Genomic DNA, 12,197 nt, shown 5'->3' on the forward strand with positions numbered 1-12,197 from the left:
TTTGATCAAGTTTCCACAGAATATTAACTTGTGTTTTCACATATTAGAACTAGCATCCAGATTCCAGTACAATACCATCTTAGAGACTTTAGGACTGAGTAAAATTTATTTTCTTCCCCTTGCCAAAACTAACAGAAGAGATTATGAAAGTCACTAAGCACAGATTCAAGTAGAAGTTTAATTTCTATATCCTCTAGAATGAATCTAATATATAAGCACAACATTACATTCTATCCTTCATCACGTGACATTTTACATATTGCATTTAATTTTACCAGCTGTGTAGCTGAACAGACTGGGGAGGACTTTGTTGATGCGGGAAACTCATCCCAGAAGAAAGAGACACCTGAGAGCTGAAGTAACTTGTGAGCAAAAGCTGTGGGCTGATGTACATTAATTCCAGAGCACTCATCAGCAGTTTCATCACAGTACATAGTTCTGGGAGACAAAAGCAAGGAAATAAAGATGGTAGGAACATGCAAATTTTTACCTTTATTGTGCCATATAGCCTCTAAGTTTGTATATACTTTCTCTCTCTTCAGACTATTTACAATGCCGTTCACTGCCCTGAAAGGAGAAACCACCACTCTCTGGGAATGGGTGGAAATCTTGAATTTTCTACATGACAAATGCAGCATGCTTTCAGTGCAATATATCCTAGTGTATTACCCTAGTACTTATGTCTAACCTGATGATAAAGAGTCTGTGCAACACTTCCATACAATTGTTTCTACTGGGATGTACATAATGCTTGTTTCAGTCCTTGATTTTTGGAAAATCTACCACATAACATGTTTGTATAGTCTACAAACACTACCTGAAAGAAATATTCTGGAAGTTAGAAATAGAGAAAATGTATTCCAATTCCATACATTTTTTGTGCAATTACATTTCTTACATCATAATACTGAGATCTAGAAGAAACAGCAAACTCTTGAAAAGTCTCCACATAACTGAATTTGCAGTGGAAAAACACATCTGCTATTCCATACACAAAATGTATCAAACATCAAAACAACATGCTACTTCTTTCAAGTGAGAGGTCGCCTCATTTGCTAGTACTATCCACTGACATTTGAACTTCTCAGAAATGGCGTTCATAAACTGCAGAAGTGGTCATTATCTTGTCTTTAAAAATCTAGATCTCTTCTGATTTGATGATTAAATATTTTAGCTTAAACACGTTAAACAGAAGTTCAGTGGAGAAACTCTTTGCTGACTTTATAAGAGGTATTCTTAACCTGGTTGCTGAAGAACTACTGTCTAACTGTATATAAAACCTGCACACATGGGTACAGAAAGTGGCAAGAAAATGTCCTTTAAACAAACAAACAAAAAAAAAATCAACAGATTGCTATTAAAATTTTTACCTTTCAATTCGAATTTCAAGTGCAGTTCCACTTTTAGAATTTTCCGGCACGTGTTCGATGCGCAGAACAGTATCTAAGAAGGTAACTTTCACTCTTCGTAGTACTTAAATGAGAAAACAGCAAAGTCATCTTTACTCAGTAATGACTTTTATAAACCAAATGAACACTTTAAGTTGGGGAAGTTCTCAATGAAAATAAATTGCAAAATTCAGGTGGCAATGTAAACTACCATTAAATGTTTAATACACACATTTACATCATGCAACCAACCTTCAACGCACAAATACCTGAGCAAGTGACAATTCAAACCAAGTTGTTCTACACCTCAGCATGGATGATCCTTAAATCACCTGCTTCATTATCCACATTGTCTAAATGCTTAAACACAGCCATGTGTTGTTTTACCTTGCTACTTCTATTTCTGGAACCAATTTTAAAGATTTCCCATCTAGCACTAGGCTCTCCACTGCATGATGTGGTCATCAGTCCTAATTTTCTTCCATTTAAAAACACGCATCTTTTAAAGAACATCTAGCAGCATAGCGTGATTAGAGATTGAGAAGTATGTCATAACAGGTCAGTTTGCTGGAAAAAATGGTTGAAAAACTATTGTTTTTTTCTTTGAAAGCATCCCCACTAACAAGGGAGCTCACGTATCATTCAATGAAGCAAAGATTTACCTGGATGTGCTCTGGTACAAACAAAAGCCAATGTGGCCCTGAAGAATGGCTCATTCTGCCCACTGAAGGGATGCACAAATATTTTTGTAAGTATATCTGTTGTTTTTTTTTTTCCCCCCTCCTGCTTTCTTATTTAAGCTTTACAGTAAACAAGTGAAGACATGCAAGGCAAGTTACAGTGAATGAAATGTCATTTTGTAAAACCAAGTCACAACACAGATTGATAATCTGTGACATTCATTCAGATCTCAATAATGAATTCATACCTGTTTCAATAGTTTCTGCAAATTTTTCAAGTCCTTCAAAAGGCTGGGACCCTTCTCCTTGTTCATCTGTCAATTTTTGGCTAAGACACTCTTTTGCAAGTTGCATACTACTGGTCATAAAACTTGACCAATACATAGGTTCAGAGCCAGATGCTGCAGAGTAGAAGAGATATTAATAAGTTTGGCTGTAAAAATTTTGAAACAATGAAAACAAAACAAAATAAATTTGGCACAACAACATAAGTTTCATCAGCTTAGTAAGACATTATGATCTGTCTTTGTGGGATATGCTACTTCAAAATCCATTTACATTGTATTAGTATGATTATGGTAGTTGAAAATTCAATGTAAATGAGATAAAACCAGAGTTAAGAGTAACCAATATTCAACACTGGTTTAAGTAAATAACTTCACTTAAATATTACTGTATTGGTATGACTTGTAGGCATAACCAGCAAAATGAAATCAAAAGAAATTATTCTCTTCACGAATTACTTTACAGTTTCCTATTATATTTCATGTATATACAATATATATTGAGGAAGGAGTAAGTTTAAAAGGTTATTGTAACATATTAACTTATGAATGCTTTAAACATCCGACACAGACCTGAACTAATAACTGCAAAATAATAAAACAGCAATCCAAAAGCAAAGCATGTACTAAGCTGAACAAAAAATTTTAGCAATCAAATTAATTTAATTGAAATCCTATCAGCTAATGCTGAGCACAAACACACACATGGTAAACAGACAAAACATTCCAGCTTAGAATTCAGAGTAAAACTTGCATGACATATTCTTTCTACTGTTATAATGTACTCTGCATCAAATATAACTGAACAAATGCAAATGAATAAAGCTTTCTTCTAACATTACCATTCTTCCAAAGCAGTAATTTCACATCAGAAGGTAAGACTGCACAAAATTTAGTTCCAATTAAACAAAGAAGAATGAGATGTGTAGCATGAATAAGTAAATTACTTGAAATATCTTGCAAAAGAAGGGAATGAATAAATAAATAAATAACAAGCCTACCAAGCCTTGGTCTTGGCCTGAAGACCATCTCTAATCCTTTTAATTCTAATGCACAGTTATCCTGTAGCAATGACCCCCATGGAACAGATAAAGTAATTGACTGAATAAAACCATCTGTGACTTCCAAAGGCGCATCTGCAGACTCCAGGATCTCATTCAGACACTAGAAGGAAAAAAATAATAAAAAAAAATAACCAAAAGAGGAACCATGTAATTTTCAGCATATTAACAAAACATAATGCATATATATTATACACTTGTGCACATAGAACATACACTAAATATAATAACAAATAAAACAAATCAAGCTAGCAGAAAATGAATTCTACTCAGAGAGAAAATAAACTGGTTATTTTCAAGTATTTTGATTCCGCTGCAAATTGTTTTCCACTTAGTTCTAAGCTTTCAGCATAATACAGTTTCACCTCTGAGCACCTGTATAACCTATGCTTTTACAATACATCAATAAATTCTGTTATAACTTTGGTACAATCTATTCCTTTTTGTGGCAATACTTTCAGACAGTGAAAAACAGGCTGAGAGTAAAACCACCACAGGTATCTGGCTTTTGTAACAAGACTATTTCATAAGACCTTAATTCCAATGTGTTGCTTGTTTTAGTTTTCTCTGTGATAATTGGACACTGTACCCAAATAATCATTCCTTACTGCATACTGCTCTTGCCATTTCTAAATAATATTTAAACTCATTCAAAGTTATGCTCAGCACTAGTTTAAAATTTTGACAATCAAAACTAGGTTGACAGACCAATATCCCACAGAAACTGCTCCATTACCATTAATCAGATCTGCTATAGTGATATTATAAACAAACCTGCAATCACATTGTCCTAAGTAACACCAAGAGTATTACTGATGAATGAAACTGATCACAAAAAAGGAAGCAGCTCTGAAGATGTAACTCAGGACTTCGATGCTGCCCAAATCCTCAGGAAAGAATCTTTTTGGCATTATAGAGCTTTCACTTCAACCATGAAGTCCAAAGAGCCAACTTTAAAACCCAGCATATTCCTGTCAATGCACACATACACAAAAGGAACCCCCTTGTTTGTGCTCTGATTCAGAAGTTCAACAGCTTCCATTTTAGTTAAATAAGCACCATCAAGGCTAATAAAACGAAGAAAATCTAAGTCAAAAACCGAATTTGGTGAGTGCAACTTCCTACACAAGATCCTACAAAAGACGTGGTTGCAGTATTATTTAGACATAGTATTTGACAGATAAAAACATAGAGACACATGGTTCTGACCTTCCTGTCTTGAAAAAAAAAAAAAAAAACCGCACACTGATTTTTATCTCAAAAACTGTAAGCTTATGATTAACACACAGGCAAGGATTTAAAAGATGTTTTCCGTTTTTAAAATGCTATTCCATCAGATCACTTAAAAATAAAAATGAACTGAAAAACTTTAGAAAACAAGATCTTTCATTAAGTCTTCAGTTGCACTTGTCATGTTAACTTGCTGCTCTATTTACATCCTTAGCAACTTTGCTTTTAGAATTTGTTTACTTTTCCAGTTTCTGTTCCAAAGTCGACTCAAGAAGTAGAAAAAGACATCCACTTCTAAAAAACAGGGCCTGAAACAGTTCTGTTAGGAAGTTAAAAATCAGACAACTAGTAAAGATTCAGTGACATTAAGATCTTATTTTGAATTAAATGTATTAATATAAATAATAACCAAAGATTAAAAAAAAGGAATTACTTATCATGAAAACCTTATTTGAAATAACCACCAAATAATTTAAATTACTCAGATTTTTATAGATAAATTTGCTACAGAAGGAAGTGAACTATTTTGAAACCAATTTTGAATAAATCTGACCTCTGAAATCTTTTCGCTACATTGCAACAAAAATATTAAAGTATGCTCCCTATTAAACAGAAAATTACTATTTTAAAGGAGAATATATATATGTGCATGTACATAGATAGATAGATATAAAGCATTTTTAGATCAATTGTTCCCATAAAGAAAGAATTAGATCATTCTAAGAGAAATTTTAAAAGTGAAGTACAGTCATCAGGACTTGCTCCCATATGGGACTGAACACACAGAGCTGGATTTGCAGTCATACCACCAACTAAAGCACTACTCAGTGTATACTACAATTCAACCACAAATAATGTGGGTTATATTTCAACTTTTCTAAACAGCCCAGGAAACAACGAAGTTACACCAACAGTCCCACACATTCCTACTATCTCCATAAGCTATAAATAAACACGTGTAGAATATTGGCTAAAAGACCTATATTAAGATGAGTAAAAGTATCCACAAAAATGGATAAGACAAGGAGCAAGCCACACTCACTCTGCTGATTCATCAAGAACCAGTTTACGATGACTAGAGGGAAACAGAGCTTCCAGAACATCTGTTTTGCAATCTGTCATACATGAGAGTCACGTGCAGAGAACCTTAAACGTGTCACTCATTGTTTACAAGTCAGAAAGACAAATGCTAATCTACAAATGGGAAAGATAATCTGAACATCAGCACATATGCAATTTAATCACTCTGTATACACAACTAACTATTCATTTAGTACTGTCTGTAACTGTAACTGCTACAGTTTCAAAGTATTTATGTTTTAAATAATGAAGACTGCTGTGACACCCACTAGAGGGCACAACATTTCAATTAAAGCCTCACAGAAGACAGGAAAGCAAACAAACAGAAAAAAACACCAAACAACAACAAAACCTACACTAAAATGCTGGTCATGCTGAGCATTTCAGCAAAAATCTGTCTTCTGCCACTCTCCAACATACTTCATATAGAAACTGGAAAAGAACTATGTGAAAACCTGAGGCATTTATTTTAAAATAATGCAGTATACTAAAAACCAGTTTTGAAAGCAGTGTGTAAAGCAGTAAGCCTGTGCACTTAATCATATACGCTGCCTTGAAAGTCAATGAGTGACGCACACAAGCACTTAAGGCTCTTCACAACAGTCACTGGACTCACAGGTACAACCAAGTAACATTGATAATTAACCCCAGAAACTTTACGAAATACTACAAAGAGGGACACAGAACTTTGTATTACTACAGCAGGCTGGAAGTACGCATATGTGTGTATGTACAGGTGTATACATACACGTATACGTTTATAAATATAAATAAATATACACATTAAATAAATATACACACCAGGACTGAATAATGCTTCGGTTGGCTCTAAGCACGGCAGCCCACCTGCTGAGCACGCGCTGCTCAAAGCAGCTATACATTTCCTGTCAACACAGACCTCCAGCATTTCAAGACCAGGCTATGCAGAGATCTAAAAACAGCCCCGAGCTCAGCACAACACCGTCAGTAAGCGCTAAGCTGCCTCCAAGCTGAAGACAAACGGCAGTCAGAGCAGGGATCGCTGTGTTTATTTCATCTCTGCTAGCAGCCAGTACACCAGATCCTCGGCAGTCACAGGAGCAATTGCTGGTAGCCTGGGTAATATTAGCTCCTCCTCCTCCCTGCCACCAACTCTCGCCTTCCTTTAGTTACACTGCCAACGTTTTTCCCCCTTTCCTGTCATCAATAACAAAACCGGGTCACGAGGACAGAGCACCGGGCGGGTGCAGACGAGGGCAGCGGTCGGCGGGTTCCTCGGGCACAGAGGCGTCTCTTACCCACTTGTCCAGAGGGACCTGCGTCAGAGAGCCGGTGCCCTGGTAGAGATCCAGGCTGAGCTGTTCCAGGCTAAGCTTCTCCTGCAGGAAGTGGCCCAGGTACCTCTGCAGCAGATACCTGCAGGCCCTCTTCTTGATGGACTCTGAGAACGGCCACGGCATGGTGGCTGCGAGCTGGGAGCCGCAGGGCCGGGATCGGGACGGGGCTGGGGCCAGGGGCGGCCGCTCGGAGATGGGGTGCGCGGAAGCGGCCGGGCCAGGGCCCGCCCCTCAGCGCGGGTTACCCGCAGCCGGGCTCTCCCAGCGCCCCTCGCAAGGCTGGCGGGGCGGCACCGCCTGCCCTCAGGCGCCCGCAGGTAGCTCCATCCTCACTCGGCCACTGCCGCCGCCGCCGCCATCTTCCCGGCGCCCCGCGAGCGCGGAGGGGACGGCGGCGCCGCACGGCACGAGGGCTATGGCGGCGGGAAGGGACCGGGAAGCGGCTGAGGCCGTTCGCCGCGCCAGCTCCCGCCGCTGGCACGGCCGGGTCGGAACGACGCGAACCGCTCGCCCCTTCCTCCGCGAACCTCCCCCACCCCGCCGAGCGCCGTCACCGGCACCGTGACGCAGGGCGGAAGTGGCGTCTCAGAGCGGAGGAGGCGGGGGCGGAAGCGGTCGCGGGAGGCGCGCCGGGGGGCGGGGGCGGTGGCAGCGACAGCTGAGAGGAAGTGGCGAGCGGGCGGCCGCGCTTTGGCGGGACGGCAGGGCGGCTAGCGCCGCAGCGGTGTGGGGCTGGGCGCCGGGGCTGGTAGGTGGGCTGCCTCGGGGTGAGGTGGGAGGAAGGCTTCCGGTCCCGCCGCGCTGCTCTGCCGGGATCTGTGCGCGTTGTGAGCGCGGTTAAATCGCAGCAGTTCTCCGAGGAGCGAAAGCTGGGCAGCTCTAAGACCGGCTCTCCCGCTGCTGGGAGTTGGCCGCGAAGCCTGCCCTCGTCTGACGTTTCTGGGCTGTGCTGATAGTTGTGTGTGGTAAACCGAGTGAGCGAGTCGTTCTTTAGCGAGGCTGAACAGAAAACTGCTGTTCTTGTTCTGCCCTCGTAATTACTGATAACCCCTTTAGTTCGCAGGCCCTCGAAAGACTTTCTTAAATTCACGGATAGTAGGTTATTATTTTTAACAGCCATTGGTTGTGGCTTTTTCGTACCTAATTTGGTTTTCCCGGTGCATTCGGGATCAGCGAAGTGCTGAATTAGTTACTGCTGAATCATATTGGAGACTTATATGACACAGCGTGAGCTGCTTGTGTAGGAGGCAGCAACTCCTTCAGTAATGCTTCCGTGTGCTGATGTAACCTGAAGTTTTCAGGAGCTTTGTTTTGACTTTTCTGGATTGCTGCAGGATTCATTCGCTTTCATATTTTATTTTATTTTCCAATAGTAAATACATTTACTTAAGTTGTAGCTCAAGCTTTGTGTAAATGTTCAATATTGACTGTAGTGGGATGATGAATCTAAAAAAAATGCTTTCACATGCAGAATGGAAACTGACTGCACTCCTATGGAGTTGACCAATAACACAGAGTCTGAAGAGGATTCTGATTATAGAGACTTCGAAGAAGCAGATGTGAAAGACATGAGACTAGAAGCTGAAGCTGTAGTGAATGATGTTCTGTTTGCTGTCAGCAACATGTTTGTTTCTAAAACTCTTCCGTGTGCAGAGGATGTGGCATACATAAACGTGGAAACCAGGGAAAAGGGCAGATACTGTGTGGAGCTCACTGACTCGGGACTAAGGGTAAACTACCTTGTTTATAATTTCTTAACTGTCTTCGTTTTGAATGATGTTCCTGTTCAGAAGGTACCTAGAAAGCAACTTCATTGATACCAAAACTGCATACATATCCTCTTGTACTTTTATGAAAGTCAGTTCTATGTGTTCCCCTACAAAGTGGCACTTCTGTTAATGCAAACAAAGGAAGAAGGGAAGTTAGTTGGAAAATAGGCATTTATTTGAGACACTTGCAAAATAATGAGGGCTGAAGCAGTTAATGGACAAGTTTATTATGAGCACATCAGTCTTCACAGGTGCCTAGAAAAATTAGTAACATAGTGTGTATACAAATCCATTCTGGACCATTCATATTGTTTCTGCAAATGTGTAGAAGAAGGTGATAGCGATGGATTTTACTGCTATTAGAAGCTTGAGAAAAAAGCATCTGAAACAGTCTAAATACTGTGTTACCAGTAAGACCCCCAGTAGAAAGCGTAGACAGAAATTTAAATCAATGTTGTTGTTTTTTTTTTTATACTACTGTACAACTGGCAAAGCTAAACTTTGTGGTACCTGTTTCTCATTGCAACATGATCCTAATCACAAAAAAATAACCAGTGATTTCTTTGTTGCAGGTAGTAGCTTATGATTTTGATCAGACTGATGACAGTTTGCAAAACCCATACCATGAAACTGTCTACTCCTTATTGGACACACTCAGCCCTGCGTATCGGGAGGTGTTTGGAAATGCATTACTACAAAGACTGGAAGCTTTGAAGAGAGATAGTCAATCATGATGTGCTCTGAAGGAAGATTTAAGACTAGAAGGAATTATTTGTATGAGGCTCTGAGATCTTTGTTACAAATGCAGCTGCGAACGTCTAAAGATTCATTTCTTGTATTGATATCTAATACATACTAGAACTATTCTATAACATGTTGCTGCAGAAGATTTATGCATATCACAGTGCTATCCACTTGGATAGACTGTAAAACTAAACAATGTTTTCTTTTTGTTGTAGGTGAGCTTATAACTTCTTCCAAAAATGTTCAAAAACATTTGGTCTCTGTTCAAAGTGTTACTATCAAAAGCTTTTGAAAAAATGTAGAGAATAAATGTTATATAGGCAATTAATAATCATTTTTTGTGCTTACAGGTTATTGCCATATCTGATTTTAACATGGAAGTTAACCACCTAATTACTGTCTGTTAATTGAAATTAATGAAATAAAACAAGCAGTTAACTTCAGTTTCAAACTGTGAAACAGACTTTCACACCAATTTGCTATGCATAAATCTGAAAGTTCTGAGTTTTGATAACAAGAAAGCTCTTGAGCAGTTGAGCATTGCTTATATAATGACAGTATCTGAGCTAAAAGGTACTTGATCCATCCTTGTCTACAACGAGCAACAAACTTCAAAGAGTGAATGATCTACGTTACTATATGAATGTATTGTCTGAATTGCAAATGAGCTAAGCACAGAAGTAAGTTAGGATGTAACAGGCTACATTCCTTAAGGATGATGTATGTATGCTATACTGTAACTTTTTTGGGAGATTTGGAAGACATTTTATCTTGTTTACTATTCTGAATGTGTGTTTACATAATGTGCAGGATATATATACCCAGACTATTTTTGCTTCAGCCTTTACTTTCTACAACACAGTAATTTGGTACTCCTGATTTTTCTTCCTCAATTTTACAGTATCCTCTCCTAATGAATACAAGTATGCATTGTAATACTGATTGCATTGTATTGGTTTGAAACCAAAGGTATGAAATTTATTAGGACTAACACAAGCTGGAAGACATAACTTGTATTTTCTACTTAAAAACTGGTACAAATCTCTTTGTAACATATTGCTTTAACTTTTCAAGTATGTATTGAGTGATAGACTTTTTTTAAAAAAAAAATACTGTTACTTAGAAATACTAGAACTTCTGAACTAGCATTCTATGACCATGATACTTCTTGTATTCTTGTATTATTCAATATTTGTGCATCTTGATTTATTCTGTCATGCTGTTGTGCTAAGTATATCTGTATCTTTATTGGAGTTTAAGAACATATCAGTCCTTGTGAACTCACAAATTCTATTGACTTCAGTAGAGCTGTATTGACTTACACCTGTTAAGGAGTAGCAGTGTTAATTGGAGAAGGCAAACATTGGATTTTTTTAGAATAGTTTTGGGCTAATGATGTTATAACTGTGACTGGTGAGATAACCACGGTCATTTTTTCAATTTTCTACAGCTTAATTTGATGTTTGTTTAATTATCTTGTTAGGTTGATACTCCCGATGTTAATCTTTTGATCCTGGGTAAGGACCTCTGCTGTAAAATTTGTTCATAGGCTCTGTTTTGCACACAGGTCTGTGGCATGTAGTTAGTCCTCTGTGAGGAGAATGTACTTTACCAAATTTATATTTGAATATTTTCCCTTGCAGTTAATTTCCTTGTTCAATTTAAATGACTAAAGCATTAAATAAATGCACCAGTGTGTTAGTGATTTTTGTGGGGAGGGAAGAGAGGGGAGTGAACAACCAAAATGATTATTTCCATAGACACATCTTAAGTACCAGATTATTAACAAGTATTTCAAAAGTACCTTTGACTGTAAATTTATCTCCAATGAAACTGTCCTGGAAGGACAGAGCAGACAACCGTAAAGAGGTTCTTGGAAAGGAAGCATGAGAATGACAAGTGGAAAAAATGTCAGAATTAATGTTGCGCTGCCAGGTTTTTTTTCCTTAGACAACTTAAAAATGCTTTGTCATTACAAGTGCTTATTATAAAGCTAAGCTGAGAACTACTTACATAGCATACAATTTGTAGATGTTCTGGAAGAATTCTCTGCTGTTTCTTAGAAGGTAACGGGGTATTAAAAGTTAGAGAGCGACATCATTCCACCGTGTTTGGCTGTGGGCTTAAGGAGGAAATGCTCTCCATTCTTTACATTCGGAATTTGCACCTACATGGAGCTGCTTTGAAGCACTGACAGTAGATAATTTCAGTTGCTCTCCTTAAAACAATTTGTTCATATTTTCTGAAGCCAAATGAGCTCTTGGTCTAATGCAGCTGTAAATCTGTGAACTGCACTTTTCTGGAAGTTTTAACATGATGTATTACTACAAGAATCATCACCACGGGGGATGCGGCTGGACTCAATCTCTAGAGTTCGCTTCTAACCGCTGCAATTTTGTGGTTCTGTGATCAAAGCATGGTATTGCTTAGTACGAGTTACCAGTGACAGACCACCTCAAAGCCTCCTTGCTGCTGGAACAGATGTCATAAAACAGAGCCTTACAACGTTTGTTTTTTTTTTCTCTCAGCAGTACTAAATCTTGCCCTGACCGCTGTCAGGAAGTCGGGAATAACGTCCCCCTGCAGAAGGCCCTCGAGCAGGAGGTGATGGCAAGGCCGCGAAAGCCTCCGCCCAGCGCTTCCCG

At 39.0% G+C, this 12,197-nt stretch overlaps 2 protein-coding genes across 4 annotated transcripts in view; one reads left to right on the forward strand and one right to left on the reverse strand.

Moving 5' to 3' along the window:
• ATG2B (autophagy related 2B) overlaps positions 1–7,214 on the reverse strand; it is a 42,928-nt gene extending 35,714 nt beyond the window's left edge. For both annotated transcript variants that reach the window (XM_042813678.1, XM_042813677.1), the window contains exons 1-5: positions 7,001–7,214; positions 3,354–3,516; positions 2,317–2,469; positions 1,371–1,473; positions 276–438 (exon numbers count right to left, since the gene is read on the reverse strand). In XM_042813678.1, the coding sequence (XP_042669612.1) occupies positions 276–438; positions 1,371–1,473; positions 2,317–2,469; positions 3,354–3,516; positions 7,001–7,162 (744 nt within the window). In that variant the 5' untranslated portion in view covers positions 7,163–7,214. The remainder of the gene's footprint in view (positions 1–275; positions 439–1,370; positions 1,474–2,316; positions 2,470–3,353; positions 3,517–7,000) is intronic.
• Positions 6,941–11,238, forward strand: LOC122157704 (GSK3B interacting protein). Of its 2 annotated transcripts, none has more exons than XM_042813681.1 (3): positions 6,941–7,099; positions 8,511–8,769; positions 9,381–11,238. In XM_042813681.1, the coding sequence occupies exons 2-3, from the start codon at positions 8,512–8,514 to the stop codon at positions 9,540–9,542; spliced, it is 420 nt and encodes a 139-aa protein (XP_042669615.1). In that variant the 5' UTR covers positions 6,941–7,099; position 8,511; the 3' UTR covers positions 9,543–11,238. The 2 variants fall into 2 exon arrangements, with proteins under 2 accessions (XP_042669615.1, XP_042669614.1); XM_042813680.1 differs by lacking the exon at positions 6,941–7,099 and adding an exon at positions 7,710–7,787.
• The last annotated feature ends 959 nt before the right edge of the window (positions 11,239–12,197 follow it).

The sequence above is a fragment of the Centrocercus urophasianus genome, unplaced genomic scaffold (assembly GCF_019232065.1).
Source record: "Centrocercus urophasianus isolate 14NV4802_14NV808 unplaced genomic scaffold, USGS_Curo_1.0 seq_14, whole genome shotgun sequence".
NCBI classification, from domain to species: domain Eukaryota; kingdom Metazoa; phylum Chordata; class Aves; order Galliformes; family Phasianidae; genus Centrocercus; species Centrocercus urophasianus.